This window comes from Larus michahellis, chromosome 1, assembly GCF_964199755.1.
Source record: "Larus michahellis chromosome 1, bLarMic1.1, whole genome shotgun sequence".
Taxonomy (NCBI): Eukaryota; Metazoa; Chordata; class Aves; order Charadriiformes; family Laridae; genus Larus; species Larus michahellis.
The window spans coordinates 217,648,443-217,671,513 of NC_133896.1; the positions used below are offsets into that span (position 1 = coordinate 217,648,443).

The 23,071-nt window shown below is 43.2% G+C and overlaps 1 protein-coding gene across 2 annotated transcripts in view; it reads right to left on the reverse strand.

Moving 5' to 3' along the window:
- NARS2 (asparaginyl-tRNA synthetase 2, mitochondrial) overlaps positions 1 to 23,071 on the reverse strand; it is a 58,702-nt gene that overhangs the window by 32,840 nt on the left and 2,791 nt on the right. For both annotated transcript variants that reach the window (XM_074572382.1, XM_074572383.1), the window contains exons 2-6: positions 22,406 to 22,515; positions 21,402 to 21,522; positions 20,629 to 20,769; positions 16,712 to 16,792; positions 7,199 to 7,299 (exon numbers count right to left, since the gene is read on the reverse strand). In XM_074572382.1, the coding sequence (XP_074428483.1) occupies positions 7,199 to 7,299; positions 16,712 to 16,792; positions 20,629 to 20,769; positions 21,402 to 21,522; positions 22,406 to 22,515 (554 nt within the window). The remainder of the gene's footprint in view (positions 1 to 7,198; positions 7,300 to 16,711; positions 16,793 to 20,628; positions 20,770 to 21,401; positions 21,523 to 22,405; positions 22,516 to 23,071) is intronic.

Below are 23,071 nucleotides of genomic sequence, written 5' to 3' on the forward strand. Positions count from 1 at the left end.
CTCTGCTCCGGCTTCAGTGGGAAGAGAAGGAAAAGATGGGCCAAGGATCCTCCCCGGGTCATCCGCCTCTGCTTGAAAACCATCCAGGCACACTTGAATAATTAACAACGTGACCCATATACGCTAATTATCTGGCAAAGCACCCCACATTTTGTTTATTAAACCTCACAGCACACCTAGACACTGTATTGTGAATTTACAGATGGCAGGAGAATAGGGAAGAAAAAAAAATAATAAAAAAAATCGAGACACAAAGGAAACAGTTACCCAGAGCCATACAACATCTTCTGCTCCAGGCTCAAAGATCTCATCAGCCTGGGTCCTCCGCCCTTTTGTGCGACACTGTGGTACTTTATTCTCAGTGGAGTCTTGTTTTGTCCTAGTTTTGATATTATTACTTGTAATTAAAGTCAATAAAACGACTGGTTAGCAATGATAATTCAAGCTGGGCTGATGAAAGCTACCAGAGTCATCAAGCATTTATTCAAATAATCATTTCCCATGTCCTAGCTAACAGAGATCGTCTACAAAGGAGCGATATAAAATGTTTTAAATAAAACAGGGAGCAAAGATCTCTTTCAAAACTTAATCTTCCCAGTGACTTTGACTCTAAACCATAAAAATACATTACCAGCGTGGGGGGAGGAAGGGGAAGCAATCTTTTTCCTTTCAGAGTGGAAAACACACATGTTCTCCACAAACTGCAATATAATAGCTTTGAGGAGGATTTTTTTTTTTTTAAAAAAATCAGTTTTTTTCAGCTGGACACTGGTTCTCCCAACTCCGCAAATAAAAATCACAGCAAGAAACTGCATCGGTGGGTGCACTGCTGCATGAAGAGAGTCATGATTCAGGCCACATTTCAGTTTGGGTGTAGCTATTTAAAATTTCCAAGGCCATAAGTTCTACAGTAACTAAAGAAAGTAAATAACTGCATTAAAAAACAATTACTAAAAGCTATATTAAACGCAACGTGTTCCAGCTGACCATGACATGTATCTATAACCATATTCTGCTTCGGTGCGAGGACAGCAAACCCTTGAAGAAATTCAGGGCCCACACTATTGGATTTGTACATCTACTTTAAGGAAAGCCGCGGGAGCAAACAGAGATGGAGCTGCCTGCCTTAGCGTCTCATACTGGAGCCAGTTCTTGGGCTACAGAGGCTCCCTGAGAAGCAGGAGCTGCAGCCTGAACACAAGGCACATTCATGCTCTCGTAAGCAATTAAGTTTGCCACGGCGTCGTAAGCCACCGACGGTCAGCTGAGCTGCAGTGGAAGACTTGCCTCACCCAAAGTAAAGCAAGTTTGCAGAAGCCACCATGAATGTGGCTACTATGGCACGGGGAACACGCGGGCAGAGGGTTATAACAGTCCCATTGTAACTCAGAAAGCCACAGTTTCTCAACCCCCTGCAGCTCTCGAGGTTTTATGTCTGGGCAGACGCATGAAGCTGAGCTGCAAGGCCCTACACAAACCTGGCTGCTGGGATCTTCTGACATGGATCCTACAGCACCTACTTCTGCTTTGAATAGGGATGACAAGACGTTCAGAGAAGGAAAAGGGACCGTGCACTGGATTCAAGAGTGAAACAGAACGGCTTAGCTTAGCTTACTTGTAAAAGGAGGACCAAGTATTTCAGCTGATGACACCTTTCACCAGATGAGCGTAAAACCTGTTCTTCTGGTGCTACCTGCACTGGATTTTTGCAGTCAGGAGATGAAATAAAAAGCACGTAGTCCAAGGCAGTGCTGGGATTGCATGCACGGATCCCAGGGATGTGGCCGATCTGCAGCTACTCTCAGCGCACTCACCATGCTTCTGGCAAGGGAATTACCTGCTTCTCCTCCCAAAAAACACGGAGAAGGAGAAAGGACCAAGACATGCAGACGGTAGAACTCCAGCCAGCCGAGCGACCCTAAGCCCACAGCTGTACCTACAAAGTTCATGCATCGAGCCTCGCAGTAACACAGCGTCATTAACGACACCGCAGCAGTCATGAACCAGACTGAAGCATGTGGTAATTGATTAAAAACAGACATGTCATGGTTGCTTTTTATAGCTCCAATTAAGTGTCAGCCTAATTAATGGAAGTTAGTGTGCTAATTATAAGAGTCTGCGTCGTGAGTCAGACTCAAACAAATGTTGTGCAAGAAAATGTCAGAGATTTTTTTTCAGGCTTCCAAGATAAATAATTACACTTATTTTTGTTAATTCTTAGCAACAGGAATGTTACACAACTGGACATCATTCCTGCAGCTGCATTCAAAAGTATTTAAAATTGTACAATGGAGAGCAAATATTTGCTTGAAGACAATGCGATCTGTTCCATCATCAGCAAGTCATTTTGGAATCCAATTTTAAGGCTGCATTTGCCAGACTGCTGAAAACGAAGCCTCTTTTATGGACTGTGGCCTCAAATACATCTCTTTTCAGCTCGGCAGCGTTTGCTTGAACACCAATCTGAAGTGACAGCTATCTCTCTCCATCTCTTCCATGCTTTGAAAAGCAGCGAAGCAGTGGCATTTTAAAAGTGAAAACCGCGTGATTTCAGCACCTTCTGAAACCAGCAGGAAATTCACTGCATTCAGCTCTCCACTAACTCAGGCAGACACAGCTAAAATGGTCTGGACGACTGAGATTTTTTTTTCAGAGCCTCTCTACAACCAGAAAAACCAGTTGCAGGACTGCAGAGAATATCTGGAATAGACTGAACAGTAGCAAAATCCACGATGGTTTAGAAATCAAGGGGATGTGCTTGAGGGGAGGGGAGTGGGATTAATTATGATGCAACTAAACCAAGTTTGATAGCTAGACATTAACAGGCAGATGTCGGGCCGAAAGGCTAAGATTTTACGTTAGGCAGAAAAATACGGGTCCTGGGGAGAGAGGCTGAACTGAAAGTGAACCAGAGAGATAATTCACCAAGATGGTTTCGTGGATGAGACTGATGCAGAGGAAAATGAGAATGAAGCCGAGAATAAACTAAGAAGGACAAAATAATTCAGGCTGGAAGGGACCTCGGGAGGTCGCTGGTCCAGTCTTCTGCTCAAAGGGCGAGCGACATGGCCAGACCAGGTTGCTCAAGGTTTTATCTAGTGGGTCTTGAAAACTTCTAAGGATGAAGAGTGCGTAGTGCCTCTCAGCAACCTTTTCCAATGCTTGATGGATCTCTTAGTGATTTCCCCCCTCACCCCATATCCTCTCAGAACTTATCTTGTTTCAACTTATTCCCATTGTCTCCTGTCCTCTAGTTGTTCACCATTGCAGAGTGGGCTTGTCTTCTTGATAACCCCCTTGCAGGATGCTATTTGGTTGCCGCTGAACCTTTTACTCATTTGCAGGGAACTTCAAGAGTATGTGAGACAAACAAGAGAGGAGAAACCTACTGAAAGCCTGATAAGAGAAAAGAAACAAAAGCTAGGGAGGGCAAGGAGTGAGGAGAGAACTTATTCTGTGATTTAAGGTGGGGATAGCCACCAGAGCTTTTAGGAAGAGCAGTTTTAGTTAAGCTCACGGTGCAAAAGGCGGCACAGACAGTGCCTGGGATGAAACGTGGCGCAAGGAAAATCAATGCAAAACAACGACGTAAACTATTAGCAAGAGCAGCGTAAAGGAGAGGAGCAGGTAGAGCTTGTTGGAAGCGCAGACGGGTGAAAGGAGAAAAAAAAAAAAAAGAGTAAATACAGCCAGTGAGCTGTACTTGGCCACAGTTGGTTTTGGCTGTCTCCAGTACGCCTCTGAATCATCTTCAGCTGTCACAGACACTCCAGCCTAGTTCAGGTCCCCAAAGGGGTCTTTATACTCACCAGAGGATCACGGGGCGAGGAAATACCACAAGGACTTCACAGCAAACCAGTGACATTTAAAACCAGTTATCGGGCGACACACAATCCTAACAAACTTCTACCACATGCATCGGTTACTGATTCAGCCAAGACCGAGAAGACTAAAGGGGAGAGCTGTATTACTGAATAAAGACTTTTCTGGAGACCTTAAAGAGCCTATAGATTTATAGCAGCTGACAATGACTCAGACACCCTGAGCAGTCAACTTAAATGCTGCCATTGCAAAGATGAAGTACAATGAAATGAGAAGTTGTGCCAACTAGGCCATTCGTGTCATGCTGAGAGACAAGATGGAACTTCTCCGACCTTGCCTTCAATAACAAGAATACACAGCCGACAGTCAATAAACACAGGAACACCTCTCTTCCCACTTTTCCTCAAAGAAAAAGGTTGAAAATTCACAAATTATAAATGGCTCGCTGTTATCGGGAATAGCACCAAGCAGCCCTGACATAAAAAGGAGTCCTGAGCTCAGGACAACACGCAGGCATAGGTATTCAGATGATACCCTCTGGGTGTCCTCTCAGCAAGGACAGCAGAAGACTTGGTTCTAGACACAACTGGTAAGTCTTCTCCATGCCTTCCCGCCCAGTCTTTTCCAACCACGGCTTGGAGGTTGCTCATGATCTTTGTAAAGCTAAAAGCTAACTCCAGACAGACATGACTGCCTAGCTGTATTTCTGTTCCCTACTACATAAACCCCATGGACAAATTCCTCCCCACCTCTCATACCTGTCCTGTTCCACCCCTGGTTTCTAATAGACTTCTGCGGGATCTGTCTCCGTGCTCCCATGGCAAGTCACAACAGGATATGGGCCAAGACTGGATGGGGAAGGATCTTCCAAGCATTTCTACCTTAGTCTCTTCCCACAAATTCTTAGGGACCAGTTGTTTCTGAAAGTCTTAAGACTGCAGCAAGTCAACATGTAATTTAAGCTAAAGGGAATTTTTAAGAATAGTTCCTTTTCTGAGCATGAAAAAAAAAAAATATCAATCTGGCTAAAACAGTTGGTTGCTTTGTTTATTGGCAAGACTAGAACATTTATGGTTTTGGGGGAGGACTCCCCCCGCTTTTTACTACTCTGAAAACATCATCGGAACACATTTGTCTGCCAAGCCGCTCTGGTTACTAATATGCATTTACGTTCTTTCATCACGTAGGAGTCCCATTCACAGAGTAAGTCCCAACTTGATAAACACAAATAAAACCTTCACAGTATCTAAAGGGTTTTGCAGTATGTAGAGGGTTAATACTGTGCTGCATCACTACGGTGCTTCTGCATCTAGAAGAGCTTGATCTATTTTTGAAGACTGAAAGGATTCAATACCACTTGAGCTGTAGGCCTCAAAAACTCAGTGTGCTTACATAAAATAAAAATAAAAGGACTAGGTTCACGGAACAGCTATGCCCCATTATGAATAAACACAGCTTATCTAAATTTAGATGGCACTGGATCAATTTAAAATGCCTGTAAAAACAACACGCTACTGTAAAATAGGACCATGAAGCGTGATGTGATGTACTCCATGCTGAAGTGCATTGATTTTTTTTACCCATCTCTAGAGAACAAGGTGCGCCTGAGTGATATCAATGGAAAAATTATTTAGCAGACAGGTCTTGCATCTGCCCAGTTTAGCCTTCTGCTCCATCCCAGAGCAGGCTGTGTACTATTTAAAGGAACAGTCTGATGTAAGAGAGTGAGATTGTATTTCGAGTTAATTACAATCCATACTTTTTCTTTGGACTTATTTGATTTGTGGAATTACGTCTTTCAATAAAGGTCAGAACGCATAACAGTCAATTAAATCTAACACGTACAAATGCACGTCATCCCTTCTTCTTTCAGGGATGCAAAACCTCCACCACCCCTACAGTTAAACAAACCTCCTCCTCATTAACTTTCCCAGCTAATGTCTGAAATGACACATCAGCCTTGGGCTGCCAAGTGACCTTTACTTCTGTCACAGCAGCCAGGGCATCATATGAGAAACATCCTGCCCATTGAGAACCTTTAGCTTGAGTATTTTGGCCGACCACAGCCGTCTAGGTGGTCTGAGAAGAGACGCTGTCTCTCAGAGATAACAAGCCAGGCAGAAAACAGCTTTCTGAAGAAATTTATACCTTTTGATTTACAGACAAAACTTGCCCTTTGAACAATTTCACTGCAGCTCTTTACCAGCAGCCTATTAAACTGTGCAACAGTGATTAAATGAAAAAAAAACAAACAACCCAACAGCTAAACATTTATTATTTGTTTCTCGACATTGCCTAGGAGGCATGGACAGCAAATACTAAGACTGTTAGAAATACTCATCAGAACCTCCAGGTGAAAAAGCAGATCTTCCAAGTTCACATTTTCTAAAGCTAGGGTTTCAGCCCTCTCACCTTCAGGAGACTTGCACTGGACAGTAACTAATCACTTTGAAAGCGATTTTAAAGTCACTGTAAGTGCCTCATGAATGCCCTTGCCAAGTGGCACCTGCCTGAGACCTGGTTTCTGCCAGGCTTTATCGGCCATTCAGTTGGCAGGCAGTGATTTGGCTCAAACATCACGCTTAAGGAGAACTCATGTTGCAAGGGCTCAGAAAACTGTGCCTTCAAATAAAGGATTGTGCTGATTTGAATCCATCTGTTTAATGTACTAATTTTGTTTATTTATTGGGAAGATTCAGCGTAGATGAGGACCAAACCCCCTAATCAAAGGGAACTGTCTCTCTGTCAGACTGACACTTTCACCCCAAACAATCTCAGTGAAATATTACAGTTAAAAGCTTAAGGACAACTTTTTTTTTTTTTTAAATGAAAGTCAGTATTAACTATTTGACTTTGATCACTGCAGTGGCTAGAATGAACAAAGTATCAAATATGAAAGCCATCAAACAGAAGTGAGAATTGGCAGAAGGAAGAAACACAACAGGAAGACTGAAGGAGCCAGAAAAAGGAAGCTCGGGATAAAAAGGAGAAAAGAGGAAAGGAATGCGATAGCTAAAATGAAAAAGATTTTTTGCTGACATACGCCAGGTGTGAACAACAAAAAGACACTTCAGGTACTACAGTTATTAGCAATAATCCCACAGCCATTCCCATAAAGATTATGTCTCCATTCAATATTCCCAATCCATGGCAAGTGGAAAGAGACTCCTAGGATTTAAAACCAGTTCATAGACCAGATTTAAAAAGCCATCTAGTTTTCCCCTGCCTCGGCTGGCTTCTCACACCATCACCCAGCCACTGCTGCTCAATTTGTTACTGGCATACACGTGGCAGATACCTAACGGACATCAACGGGGCAAAATTACCAACCGAGAAGATCCCACAGATCAAGACAAAAACTTCTCATTTTGCTCACCCCGCCATCACTTCCAAATGGAGCTGGCCAGAAACCGTCAGGAAGGCAGGAACATTGAAGAAATGAGTCTTTTGCGCAGATTCCCTTGTCTCATGTGACATCTGTAAGTAAAAAAAAAAAAAAAAAAAGGAGCAAGAAGTCAAGAGTATTTGTGTTTGAATGAAAAGCACAGCTCCTGGCTTATTTTCCCTTTTTTCTCTTAAGAAATTACATGAGATTCAACCAAAACACTGCTGAGATGGAATCCAACAACATGGTAAGTCGTAATATGACGCTCCCCATCTTTGCTCAGACTGCTAACAGGCTCTGAAACCTATTCAAGCAAAACATTTTAAGAAAAAAAAAAACCCACAAGATAAAGCATTCTTGGGGACTTCTCTTTCTAGGGGTCCGACGCAAATAATGTGCCTGCGAAGCGAAAAACCATATTTTTAAGTGGGAAACACCACAGCTCCCACTTCTACTTCCAGTGACTCATGAGGACATGGGTTGTAGGTATCACAACAACTTGCCGAACAAGTTTGTGAAGGGTGGCCCCAGTGTCACCAGCAAAGCTGGAGCCAGTCAGCGCGGAGCAAGGATATGCAGTTCTTTCATATGTTTCTCAAACTAACAGGGATTGTAAACTGGATCCCCAGTAATTAGCTGTTATCGGTTCAGTTGGGCAGGAATTAACTCATTAACATGACACAGCTTTATGGAGTTTGACTGTTTGCCCAAAACTTCGCAGGCAGCACAGAGTTCATACAAAGCTAGAAGAACTTTCAAATCTTTCAACTCTCAACTCTTGCCTCTGCTTGTGGGAATGTCAGGAGCTCTAAATTTTACTCAAAGAAAAGAACCGTGTAACTTATGTGTTTAAACATCCATGAGCTGAATTAGGAATGACGTTGTAGAAAGGAAGGAGGTAACAAAACGTAAAATAAAACATCAGGAAGGACACATTCACCACTTTGCAAGCAAGTCTGAGAACAAGAATGGTAAAAATTTTCCAGAGCAGCCTCTGATTTTTGGCACCCCAGTTAAGTAACACGTATATAGCGAAGGGCTTGTCTACCAAGGAGTTTGTGAGCGGGCAGAGAAATCACATCCCATGTTTCTGGGAAAGGCAGACATAGAAAATGAAAATCCCTCTGGAACATCCGTTGAGGAACATTTTGCCCAGCAACGCACAAAAGAAAGATGCCAGCCTATCAACCCACTCTCCAAATATCCTACCAAGATGAAGGGTGAGGGGGGGAAGGAAGAAATCTCCAGTGTTTGGAAGTTCGAAGCTTCACGCGGCACTGCCTTCAAAATTCAATTTCAAGTCTGATGAGAAAATGGAAGAGTATTTTCTGTGTCAGGTGCACTAACTTTTAGCACACTTAAACCCAGTGCTATTTGCTTTTCATGCACAAATGAATTTGTTTCCATTGCAAAAAAGACCAACAGGAATCAGTCAAAAAAAAAAAAACACCAAAAACCAAATGCAATAGCCTCTTAAGACTTGCTATTCAGTCTTCAAAAAAAAAGCAGAACTGAAACTATATGGAGTTGGAAACATCACAGCTTAGAAATTATATATGCACTGAAAAACAAACTACGTTTAATTTCAGCTTTTGCATATTTTTTTCAGGTCACCAGATATTTTAAGCACAAAAAACTACGAGTAATGGCAAATTTAGCAAGGTCAGTATTTCATTTTGAAAAACAGTCTAAAAAAGTCCCAATAAAGTGATGGTATATTTTTGTTTTTTTTTTTAATTTACAGGCACAAAAGAAAAATTAGCAGACCTCTGCGTCGAGCACTTTAGAAGTCATTTGAGCGTAAGGACTGTGCTTCACCATTTCCCTGGTCGCCACCAAGCTGACCAGAAGACAGCAAGGAGCCCTCATGGCCAAGAAAGTCACCAGCCTGCTGGGCTCCCTCCCCTCTGCACTGCGCTGGTGACTCACCAAGGTCGCTGGGTGAAGTGCTCACCTCCCCAGTAGGAGAGAGACGGACGTACTGGAGTGAGTCCAGCAAAGGGCCACAAAGATGATTAAGAGACTGGAGCATCTTTCATATGAGGAGAGGCTGAGAACACTGGGACTGTTCAGAGAAGATTAAGGGGGGATCTTCTCCATGTGCATAAATACCTGACGGAAGGGAATGAAGGACAACACTCATCTCAGCTGTGCTCACTGAGAGGACAAGAGGCAACGGGCACAGGTTTTAAAAAAGACACATGACAAATTTCATCTGAAAACAAGAATAAGCTTTTTCTTATTTACTGTAAGCATGGTCAAACACTAAAACAGGTTGCCCAGAGAGGCTGTGAAGTCTCCGTCTGGGGAAATATTCCAAACTCATCAGGACAGAGTCCTGGGCAACTTGCTCTAGCTGACCCTGTTTGAATGCAGTCAGATGGATTAGACAATCTCTAGGGGTCACAATCCTTTTGAAAAAAAAACAAAACATGAGATTTTTGTTTCAGCGTTTTCTATATTTCAACATCATCCCTAAGCTTTGGAGAAGTCAAAGGTTTAGGAGAAAGACAAAAGAAACGTTGAAGCTGATCTACATTCACTTCCAAACTTCTGACATAAGTTTGAAATACCCACTTCTCAAAGTCTAGTTCCTAGGAGTGACGCTAAGCGTTGCTAGCTCAGCTAAGCATGCCGCTGCCTGCAGCCACCCTACTCCCCAGCTTGCTTTGTCACAGGGAGGTGGTTGTTAGGCTCAGGCTTGTTTGCCAGCCTTTGATATTCTACAACCTGCCATTTTTCCTCAATGAGTCGGAAGGTGTTGCTTTTGTTCTCAAAAAGCTCTGCTGCTCATCGCAAAGATAAAACAGAGACTGCCAAAGACCTCAGATCACAAGGCAGTTTTATCTCTTCACAGCATCAAGCTAAAGAAAAGAGCAAGTTTGCCTTGCTCCACAGAGATCAATGGAAATATGACAATTTGTGGCTGTAACCCCAGGACTGCTTCCTTTGTTTCATGTTTTTTGCAGTTCTAAAAAAACCAAACAACAACACCCAAGGATGTAGAAGCAGGCCCCTATTGTTTTCTTCAAATAAACCCAGAGTATTTGCTCAAAAACAATAAGGATATTAATAAACATACAAACATCCACATACCACAGCCCCAGATTCATGGCCAGAACACTAAAGAGAAGAGCCATGTACCACTCCGGCTTCTCCAACCGCGAGCTTAGTTCAGCTACATTCCTTGTTCCACCAGTGAAAAATCCCACCTAATCCTGTAGGATGCAACTTCTAAACACTGAGAAAAGAGACAGACTGGAAGCAGGAAAAGAACAGAAGAAATCAACCATGAAATCTCAACACTTCCCCCCAAATCCACAAACAGGATACAGCTGTCTCCAGGAGCTGGGGCTTGATTTATTTATAATGACTTTGTGTCATTTTTCATTCTTCAAATCAGATGTAATCTCAGGGAGGCAACGAGAAAATAGACACAACAGTGAGTGACTGGAGGAAGAGTGTGAGAAAGTCTTAGAGCTCAACTGGACTTATAAAAACCTGCAGCCAGTTTGAGAGGCCACTGAGAGATCCCGAGATGCGCGTCTAAATCACGAGCAGCTCCTGGGTGGCTTCCAAGAGAAGGTGAAGAGTGAACATAGCAATATTTAGATAAAGTTTTACTGCCCCATTATCATCCCACCACTTCGCCTCTCCACAGTTGCCCACTTCCTCTCCCTCATTTTGAGACATAAAGCTTGACAAATGGGTTTTGTAAGCTGCAAAAAGCATAGAATCATAGAATGTGTTGGGTTGGAAGGGACCTTTAAAGGCCATCTAGTCCAACCCCCCTGCAATGAGCAGGGACATCTTCAACTAGATCAGGTTGCTCAGAGCCTCATCAAGCCTGGCCTTGGATGTCTCCAGGGATGGGGCCTCCACCGCCTCTCTGGGCAACCTGGGCCAGTGTCTCACCATCCACTTGCTACAGAGGGAAAAATGTAATGCCTCCTTTTCCTTCAGAAGGGACACCTTCAGCAAGGAGGTGTCCCATAATTAGCAACTTCACATTTCACATGTACAAATAAATATTGACTAACCCACCAGAGGTGGTTCCTCCACTTTAAACATCCAAGCACAGGATGAGGCCAATGTTTTCAAGTGCCTGTGCCCCAGATTTATGCTCAGCCTTTCAGATCAAGCTTGCTTCTTTATAACAAACAAAACCAGTCACTGGCAGAAGACAAATAATAAATAGTAGGTGATATTATCCCTTCACTGCTGACACTGGGAGAGATTGTTTTTCATGTTCATGACTAGCAGAATGAAGCGACAACACTGTGGTGCTTTTATTTCAATTAGATGGACTTTTCTCCAACTTCCCAACCCCAAAATACCTGCTTGATAAAGGATGAGGAGGGAATAATGTGTTTGCTTTCAAGTCCTCTCCATTCCCTAGTCGAAAACTGCCCCAAAAAATAGGGAAAGAGGGAGGGGGAGTCTGCATGAAGCATCTTGATGTCTCAGAGTAAATGTGCTATAAACATACTAGGATTCAACGTCAACATCAAAGGCTTTTTATTCTTATTCTAAATACGAGAACAACTGGATTTAGTACCTGTTTTGTTCTCCGTCTCCTCAAACGTCTAATGATTTAATTTAAAATGATTCCCTTTGATGTCAGCCTTGTATTAACTTCTATTTGAGGCAATTAGCTTCAGGAGAGTATAAACGGTTTGATTCCATCTTTCACTCCATGCAAGCCAAATGCATGAAGGGATCAGAGACAACTGGAATCGCTGCTGTAGCTCTAGCCCAGGCTCACAACACCGTGCTGCTGAAGCTTCATAGCACCGCATCTCTAATCTGGACCTGCCCCCTGTGATGTCCCATTATAAACATGATTGGGTTTTCCTTTTTAGACAACCACTACAACATTCATAACTTCCAAGAAGTCCTCCTTGCAATTCCAGTCCTAATTCTGATCAGCTGGACTTGCATTGGGCAACAGCAGCTGGTTCTGCTGAGACAAACATCTCATAAATATGGACTGGAATTACAGGCAGAGATGAAGCAGGTAGGAAGGAGCAGAAACTTGGAGATCCAGAAAAGGCAAGAGCAAGCCCCCCCTCAGCTCAGTTCCAGCTTACCCCCACATCCTTGCTGAGCACCTCTCTGAAGTCCCAGTCTCCCAGGGACTGGTTGCCTCCCAGACCATGATGCCTCTCTGAAGTGGAAACACCTGACAGACACTAATACTGTTGCATCTAACTGTGATTCTCCCCAGCACATCCCAGCTTTCCTTGGTGCCAACAATGCTATTTTTCAGCAGTACCAAAGAAAGGTAGGAGTAAGTTTCTGCATCTTCAGCAGCAGGCATGTATTTCTGGCTCCGCAGTAGGCACAGCCAGGTACTTGCACCCTTCAGAGACCTAGAAACTTTTCCATTCACTACTGTGAGCAGGTGGCAAAAAAACCAAACACCATACCACCTCTGATCTCTGGACACATTTTAGGTAAGAACAACATCTGGATGATTTTTCAGGTTTACAGAGATTTAGATGAGATATCAGGAAGAAATTCTTTGCTGTGAGGGTGGTGAGCCCCTGGCCCAGGTTGCCCAGAGAAGCTGTGGCTGCCCCATCCCTGGAGGGGTTCAAGGCCAGGTTGGACGGGGCTTGGAGCAACCTGGTCTGGTGGGAGGTGTCCCTGCCCAGGGCAGGGGGGTTGGAACTAGATGATCTTTAAGGTCCCTTCCAACCCGAACCATTCTGTGATTCTATGAAACAGCCTGATCCGGACCCAGAGCTCAGTCAAACACCCAGGCAATAAGGTACGTGTGTGGGGAGAGACAAGTCTGATATATAACAAGTATTACTTCTGCTGGAGCCAACAGGTAGAGCGCAGCACTCCTTACACATAGACCACCATCCCCAGGAAGGGATATGGCCACAGGCAATACAAAACACATGTGACATCTCCTTTAAAGAGCTGTGAATGCCAATACAGCTGTGTTGTGTTCTCTAACTCATTGCACGCTGAGTTCTTTTAAAAGGCTGTGGCTGGGCAGCAGGGAAAGCAGATGCCCAGGCCCTCATCATACCAGCTGGAGTGTCTTAGGCCAGAAAGACTCTTCCAGAGCACAAAGGAGCCTCCACCTTCTCCCACAGCAGCTGAGGGCAGTCAAACAAGGAGATTTGCCAGGGAGCAAAGCGAAAAAGACAGAGCATGAGACCCAGAAAGCAGGGAGCCTTCAACACTGCAGACAGGGTGGGAGGCTACTGAAAATAGCCGGGAACAGACGTGCAGTCGGGTCACAAAGACAAAAGAAAGGCAGATTTCCTAGGAAGCAGCCCCAGAAGGGGAGACTGTGTAAAGTTTCTTGCAACATACAAAGCTGCTAAGTATTTTAGACTTCAGAAGAAAAAAAGAAAAATGTGAGGAAAGAATCTGCCCTAAGGTGCCGAGAGAGACGGTACAGAGGAACTATTCTCAGATTAAATTAAAATAAAACTAAAAGGGCCATCTCAGCCTGCTGATCTGAGTTCTCCTCATTTCAAAAATTACTTCGTTCTACTTTGCATTCAACTAAAGCCCAGCTTTCAATATTAAAAGCTCTTTTGGCATTTTCAGTAAGTTTACTTTAAAGAAGGCAGCACAACGCTTCCCCCCCTCCAGGCTTCCACCAAAGGCAGACACCGTCAAAGGGGCAGAAATCCACAAGCTGGTGTTGCTGATGTTCTCCATGTGGGCTGGGGACTGCCTGGCTGTTCTCACACTTCTGGCATTTTCTTCTCAAGCTTCTCAAACCTACACTTCTCAGATATAAAAAGCCTCAAGTGCAAAAGATTTCTCTGGAGTTCCTACCATTATGTGATTTATTTATTTTTTAAAATCTCCTCTGCTTACCGCTCTTTTTGCTGTTACAGTACTTCATTTTAAAAATATTTAGCCAAACTGATTTGCTGAGCAGAAAGAGAAGCGACTCCCATCCCAAGTATGAGAACATCCCACCAAAGCTACGTACACACTAATTGGCGTGACGAAAACCAAACAAAGATAATGAGGAAGCTGAACATATAAACAATCACAAATCCTACAGGATTAAGAAGCCTAGGAATCAGAGATCATATGCCTTCAAAAAGCTTTTTCCTTCTAACTCAAGATATTTTTTTCCCCATCTTTTCAAGTCTCATGTAAAAACAGATTCCTACCCTCTTCACTTTCCACCATTTCCAAAGAATGCACGGGCCCGAGCAGCCACCAGACATTAGTCAGAGGATTAAAATTCTGCCAGTCGGGAGAAGACAGCTACTAAAAGGCGATGGTTCACAGGGGGTGCAAAAGCAGCCTCTACTTGGGTCCGAAAGGCTACTCAACCAAAATTGTCAACTTAATTCACCTGCAGCAGGACAGCTAAACTGGAGAGATTATCAGTTTTATACACCGCCCAAGGGAGCTAAAGAAAAAAAATAAAAAGGGCAGAAAACCCAACCTGCAAGCAGCAGGTGTGCTGTAACTACTACAAATTCAGGAGCAATAGGAGACCAATTTATGTTCTGGTTGCAACCGGAGGACAGGTCTTAAAACTTTAACTACAGGATTTAAATTGAAGAATCTAATTTGCAGGATGCTTTCACTGATTCCCATCACCGTAATTCTTGGCTACTGCTCAAATATAAGAGAAACGGGAATTTATTTTTTCCCTTGGCCCATGCAAGCAGTGAATTAAGGGCTAGTTTAAAGGTGAGTGAATACAGCAGATAGGGAATGCGCTGATGCTTGGTTTGATTAAAAGCAGATAGAGATTCTGGGTTTGCTGCGAATATCACACCTGTATTTTTATGTCTGACACCCTTATGTCACCCTTATTTTTATGTCTGACAGCTTCACATGCACAGCCCAAGGAAGGCTTAATCTTCCCCAGATTTCTGCTCTCAAGAAACAGTGTCACTGCTCCAGTGGAGCGAAGTGGTCACGGCAGGATAACAAGTGGTCTTGGATCTCTGCTTGCCATGACCAATTCTGAACAGAGCTTTGCAGAAACAAAACCAAGTCCTAAATTAGGCCAGACAATGAAGCAGTGCTCAAAGAAGAAACAGGAAGTCAGGGAGAACTTCCACTTCCCACCAGCAAGTGTGTTTCTGAAGCCCTTTACTTGTGGGATCTGCCTTGGCATTTACGCCACACCTTTCAAGCACAGCTGTCATTATATTTCTCCAAGACAGGTATTATTTACACTAAGCAATCACACTGGAGAGAGACCAAGAAATTTGCCTTGACCTATGCATTTAGTTAAGATCCAGTTTACACAAGCTTCAGCCTCACAGTTTAGCACCTCAATCAACATTTGCATCCGTGCTTCTGCTACTACCAGCCACCTACGCTGTAGTCCTGCATCCTTTACAGCTTTCAAGTGGATACAATTTGTACCAAAGACGCAATACACTGTACAGCTGCAAACTGTATAATGTTCTCATCATTAAGTGTCACTTGTTTTCACATCTTAATTTGCATGCAACAGCCTGGAACGAACCTTTGGTAGCATTAAGGGATCTCAATTAAACAGGAACCATTTAGTTTAGCTAATCAAACTCTATTGTCCCAGCAAGCAAAAAGCTGAGCTACGTGTACTTGTCTGGAAGGGAATCACTAGTAGTACAGGTTAGACCTCGAGATCCTGAAGAACCAGAACACGGAGGCTTTTTGTCACAAGGCCGTGCAGAGAGTGGAAGACGTATGTGATCCCGCAGCAAGCAACTGCTACCTCAACAGTTTTTCTTTTGCTTACAGATGGATTCACCAGCAAGGCTGGAGCCAGTAAGCATAAGTGGCAATGGATGTAATTGTCTGAGACAGAAGAGTGAATTTCAAATACAGAAGTATAAAAGGCAGATGGAATTTCTTATGATTCATGGATGTGGGGGTTAAGAATATTTTAGTAGTTATAGCTGCATTTAAGTTTCAGAGGAGGATTTGACCCAAGGTGTGAAGTACTTTATATAATGGTGGATTGTGTCAGTAATTTGGTGGATGGATGGACTTGGCAATATTGGGGGAGAATTCTGATGTACAACGGGAGTAGCTTGTAGGGAGGAATATGGTGAAAAGGAGTTTTAGGTATTCCTGACTTTCTTTTAAGGAGTTACCTCATGGTGAATTATATTCTTCATTTCAAAGGTAATAAATCTTTGTGTCTAGTAGGCGGTCCTGGATGTCCCATCCCATCTCTTAGGCTCTTAGTAAGCAGAAAGATGTGATGATAACATGTTCCATCTCCCTCTGTTGTTCTTTGTAAACTTTTCCACAGCACCATGGATAGACAAAACTCATCAGTATAAAAGGTGCTCATTAATGCACAAAACAGCAATAAAACAGAGTAATGCATCTGCTTAACTCTGTCTGAATTACTAGTTGAAGCAAAGGACTGCTATATTAAAAACATAATCACAGAAGTACATAAAGGAAAGGTTTTGTAAAGACAAGCATTTCCTCTAGCCTTCGGTAACTCCAGAATTGCTCCACAAGCAAAAATCAAAACAAACTTAATGAAACCCAACTTACCTCAATTTGAAAGAGTTCCCCGGCACCTTCACAGTCATTTGATGTAATTATGGGAGTATGAATATGCACGTAGCCATTATCCTGGAACAAACAGAACACCAAAAGTCAACTAGCTAAAGATATCAAATGTCAGCTTCAAGGATGACATCAACCAGCACACATTATAACACAGCTATTAGCCCCCAACCAGTACGGCATATGTACTCCTTTAGGCAACTTCTGCCTTACCGGGACAAAGACAGAGGACTAATTAAACGCTAGGATGATTTACAAATCAATATTTACTACTTGTGCTTTTTCCTCCACGTTTCATAAAGAAATAAGATTTATGCCATTGCTATGGGTGTTTGCAACTGCCCATCTTCACACCTTTGCCCTTTCTTCTCACCTCCTCCAGTATTTTTATATTTTTGGGCAGTTTCCATCAAATTCACCCTACAGCCTCAACACTTCAGTTTCTTCCAGCTTTTTGGAAGCTGGTGGTTAGGCAGAGGACACTCTCTTAGTGTTCTCCACTAAGAGAAATGATCAAGTGTGTTAGATGACAGAAATCACATACTGCATGCGAGAGAGACCTTAAAAACCACCCAATCACCATGAAAATGTCCGTCCCACCTCACATCTTCTCAGATATCAAAGTCAAACTGATTTTAAGAGATGGACTATACCCTGGCTTGGTCACCTTCTAGGTACCTGGAGAATTACCCGCTCACACAGCCAGCAGAGGCCTTGGAAAGCAGAAGGCTGCATGAAGGAGCCCCTATTCTCTGGGTTTCTCTGCAGTGCAGCCATAGGCTTTTAAACCAGCTGCAACCCAATTTTCAGTGGATGCGTACATCAAGCAGATCTCAGACAATCCCATACGGCATGTTAGAGGCAAAATCAGGAGCAGAACTCTACTAGGCGTCAGCTTCCAAATTGGTCTCACTACACAGATCACTGGTGGAGCAGAGAGATCACACCTATGCACGTCAAGGTGAACCAGAACCTGGAACTAGCTGATTTCAGCTGTGAATAAGGATTTGTTTTCTCTGGCATCACTATAATGTCTAGTACAAAGGGAGTCCCTTTAAAATCAGGGTGTGACAGTATTACGACAATATAGGCAATGATGTAGCCTAACCCATTGTCTATTTACACAAAAGACTAATAAAAAAACCCATAAAAAAGCAAATGTTTAGTTTCACAGCTTTTACCACAATAATATAAATCAACCATTCGTGACAGGTCCTGGTCCTTAATGCTAGCTAGTTAAAAGGCTAAGACAACAGGAGCAGTATTTACTGGCCATCCTGAGAATCAAACTGAAATTAGTTTGGACCAAAGAGGTCGTATGGACATGCAATGCATTTTGTGGAAGTACCATAACAGGAACAAGAGGGAGCAAAGTCCCTGTAGTCAGCTCTAGGCTACCTTGGTGCAAAGACCTTGGCTTGCTGAGCACCCAGCAGGAGCTCCTCACCGAGATCCAGTTACTACACGGAAAGAAGTTTTGGAGCCAGAACTATTTTCTTTGCCCAGGGAGGGCAGTTTTAGCCTAACAATACAAAAATGCAGGTCTCTGCCACAATCCCATGCATACTTTAGAGACGTGCTGGTCATGCGGCCTCCAAACCCTACATGAGGTTTTGGAAAGTTGTCTAAATTATAGCAACCGCTGCCACTGTATGAAGAAAGAAGCACATTTCACACAGAAGACCCCTTACATGCTTTGGAAAGGGATGTGAACCACACAGGTCTGAAAGATGAGAATCCCATAAAAACCTCTTGTGTAGATCCCCTTATAAAAGCTCCTAAAATACATCAGGTCACATTACTGGCTCTGGCAAACCTGGAAGTTAGTTAATGTGCAAAGCGGAGGTTGCCATTCACATTGCAACCATTTCACTGTGCCTAGGAACAATGTTCCTATCCCACACAGACCACAACACTCAGGAGAAGATTTAAAGATCACATTTTAGCCTTCAGCATCCAAACCAAAGGCATTTGGAATTAGACATTCACTGCTGGAAATGAATAGGCAAAAAAAAAAGTTTTTAAAGTTACAGAGAGTCTACCTAATTTTGAATGTGTATACAAAAACCCCATTTATTTTCTTTCAGCATTAAGCTCTTTACAGCTTTGCACAGTGAAAACACTCTGATTATTCTTTCTAGTTATCATTGGTTCTGACATTGTCAAGTTGGAAGTCACAATATTCTTGGGATGATGTAAGTGGCAATTTAAAAAGACTGCTTTCCTTCCATCAGAAATGGAGCAAACCACAGACATTCCTGGTACCAGTAGAGTTGTGACACAAGCATTCACAAACATCAGATCTGGGACCAAATCTTCCCTATCCCTTTAAAATTAACTTTAGTGTAGCTGCTGCTGCTAAATTAATGTTACTTTATTTTTTTTAATACTGCTCAGCTCTTGAGTATTTTAAACAGGAAGATATGTCAGAGTCTGAGCTGGAGTCCATTTGGAGAAGTAAAGCCTTTGTCAGAATAACAGGTTGGTTTGTATCTCGGCTGGCTCCCTTGCGCAGGTTTGAAATCACAAATTGTTGTGGGCAATGCCATCTAGCGGCGCGACACCAGCAAAGCCCGATCATAGAATCATAGAATTGTTAGGGTTGGAAGGGACCTTAAAGATCATCTAGTTACAACCCCACTGCCATGGGCAGGGACACCTCCCACTAGATCAGGTTGCTCCAAGCCCCGTCCAGCCTGGCCTTAAAAACTTACAGGGATGGGGCCCATGGACCCACCACCTCTCTGGGCAACCTGTTCCAGTGTCTCACCACCCTCATGGTGAAGAACTTCTTCCTAACGTCCAGTCTGAATTGTCCCATCTCTAGTTTTAATCCATTCCCTCTAGTCCTACCATTACCCAACATCCTAAAAAGTCCCTCTCCAGCTTTCTTGTAGGCCCCCTTAAGATACTGGTAGGCCACTACAAGGTCTCCTCGGAGCCTTCTTTTCTCCAGACTGAACAACCCCAACTCTCTCAGTCCGTCTGATTCCCAACAAGAGTTGAGTTCTGTCTCATGAGCTGGCAAAATACGGACACCACCAGCAGCTTTACTTGACACAGTATTTCTATTAAGCTCTTAAAAAAAAATATAACTAATCTTCTAAATACCATGCAATTCCATACAGATAACTCTTGAAGCAAGCAAGTCTTCTTTGCCCCTGCAGGCGAAAAATAGCAGCGTACTCAGGACCAGAAATTCCATCTCAACAATTCTGACCTGTTCTTTGTGTCACATTAATTACTACATATGAATTTTGTAATCAGAATGCTCTGAATATGATTCTACTCAAACTAAAGCCAGCTTATCCAAACTAAATCATGTTTATTTCAACGAAAGCTTTAAAAGAAACAACTCAGGTGTGCTAGAGGACTTGCTACCTTAAAAGAAATGACTCCGGTGTGCTAGAGGACTTGCTACCTTTCTTTACATGAAATCCCATGGTCTCAATATAGCATCTGGAATCAGAGTTAATTCACTGAAGCTCTGAGTCAGTTTGTCAGTAGCTTTCCCTGCATCACAGATTTTTCTGCGTGGGAGGAAGCTTGTGTCCAAGGACCGTAAGGTCACTGCTGAGGATGGGTTACTCAACGCCATATTATGTTGTGTTCCACAGACCACACACACTCGCAGCAATTATACTGCAACTTAGTGAAAGGGATAAAATAACTAACAGGAAATGGGTGGGAAGATGCTAACAAGACCACAGATGTGCTAATCTGATCATAAGCAACAGCCTGGCCAAGGCTTCAGTCAGGTCCAGGCCTGGAAAGAAAACCACCATGTCCAAAATCTATACCCTGCAGTCAAGACATCAGGCTCCTTCCCTCCTGACATGCTCCCGCGAAGCCAAACTGGGGGAGTGTTTTTTACACATAAGGCTCGGTACAGAAGGGACTACCTGGAAGAATGAGTGGATGGCTGCAGTGGCTTCACTGCGGATTCTCAAGAGGGAGCCAAGCGTGTTGTTTCTGCATCGCAGGTGAGGGAACTGTCGGACATACTCCAGTGGGTGCCTCTCCTTCATTTTCAGGGGGAACAGCTGAAAATAACAATGCAAGAAAAATAAGAGGATGAGAACTTGGAGTCAATACAGTTTTATTGCTATCCATGGAATACCATCTCTGCCTACTAAAACTCAATCCAGAGAAGAACTAGATGTTTTTGCATATCTAGATATTTTGCGTAACACAAGAGAAGGCAGCAGCCCTTTGAAATGCTCCATCTTTTGGATGTTGAGCCCCCTTGAACTGTTCATCTCACTGCTGCAATAGCAAGCTGCTTCCAAACGTGCCCGTGGCAGATAACGGTTCTTCCACCTGCACAATCTGGAGCGTTTTGCCAGTCCCACCGCTGCTCCAATTCGTATCCCAGCCAGACTTACCAGGTAAACCACCTGGCACAGGTAACCGCTTCAGGGTGGGACAAAGGCGCACTCTTAGCTGGCAGCATGTGTGCCAGCTTCCACACAGAAAAGCTCTACCTCCGAAGAAAGCTTTCATGGTGATCCTACGTTTCCATACCCTATAGACACCACTGACAAATCAAAGCCTGCAGGAGCACTCAGGCTTAAGAGAAAATACAGTTTGAAGCATGCTTTGCTGGATACTTGGACCTTTTGAAATTAATTCCCAAAGTGGTCCTACGAGTTGGACCCCTGGTGCAGTGACATACCCAAGTATCACAAGGTCCCACCACACGGATGGTTTCAGCTTTCAGCTCCGTGTTTTGGTTCTTATGAGGACTTTTGACCAGTTTTCCTCGCACTTCCACTGCGCTTCCAAAAGTCAGGTCTCTAAGAAGCCAAGAAAAAACAACAGCTTAACTAGGAACTGATTGAAAGTCAACTACATTCAGAAGAGATTCCTGTTAATTTACCTGGACCACTTGAGATCATAAGAGATACTGTAGCCATAAAACTTAACTGATGAAAGATTATTAAGTGCATAGGTGGAAATGTGAATGGATTCACAAAGCTGAAGATTTTAGGACAAGAAAGGAGTGTTGGGCAAGTGAGGGGAAACGGCTTTTATTAGAAGGGGCTATCGATGGGGACAAACCAGGCTTATAGAAAAAAATAATAATTAAAAAAGTTTTAAAAAATAATCAAGTTATGTGGAAAAGTTTCCTGGATCATGACGAAACTCCCAATACTAGCCCAAAGAACAATCAAGAGAAACAAACAAGATGAAGCTGTAAAACAACTGCATTATTTTATTATCTTCTTATAATAGAACAGGCACACCTATTTAGGGGGTGTGCCTAACAAGCCAGCCCTCAAGTTGTTATGGGAATAGCAACAGCGCCCTCCAAAAACCTGGGGGACAGTCATCCCTGGCTATGTTGTGTGATTTCCAAGCAAGTCCAACAGTAGCCCAGAATGCCCGTGCTGCTACAGCTGTTAACGAAAATGTGGTCCAAATTAATCTCACAGGACAAGCGTCTGAACCACAAGGCCTCAAGTAAGTGGGAACAGAGTAGACAGACACTCTCCATCCTAAAAAAACACATCCAGTGACCTCCAGACCACAGTAGCGCCTTTCCCATAGTCAGGTGCTAGGTGCTGGGGGTTCAACCAGCAGCATGGTGACTCACTGGGACAGGGAAGGAGGCCTGAGCAGACCCCTCCAAGCACTGATCAACACAGATACTTCTCCAGGTATCTCAAATTGACCAACCTATCTTCCAGGCTGGGATCAGCAACCACCTGGAGGCTTTCCAGAGAACTCCCATCGTTTATATGCAGGAACAAAACTTCCTTCTGGGATCGGACAGAGCGGACCCACCCCTAGAGGTAAAAGAAAAAGAAATTTGTTATTTCTTGGCAAAGACTCTGTGTAGTTATGCTCCTCTTCCAGCTGAGCTGGACAAGCTGCTTCAAGCCTATTTCAACTTCTTATTGAAATAAAAGGAAATATCTCTTTAGGGGCAACAAAAAGAAAATATAATTAAAAAATTGTCATCAGCGTCAGTTTTTTTATTGACTTCAAAGCAAAAAGGAACAAATCCTTAGGCAGAGATATCAACTCCCCTCCCGAGTACAGCAGGGATAACTAAAATCTACCTGTGCCTCTGGGGAGCTGAGAACATGGAAAGCAGCAAAGTGCTCTGAAGATGAAAAGCATTTTAGCAAAGTACATATTAGTAGTGATGTTCCTTCAAAACACTTCTTACTGCAACAGAAGAGACCAGTAATGCGTAGTTCTTTACGATGACACACTCAAGACTGTTTTGATGATTTTTAGTACCAATTTTTGTTGCTGTTATCACCTGTAGGAAGGTTCCAACTGAAGTTTGTTCACTAGTTGTTTACATGCCCTAAGTCATTGGACTGCTAAAACAAT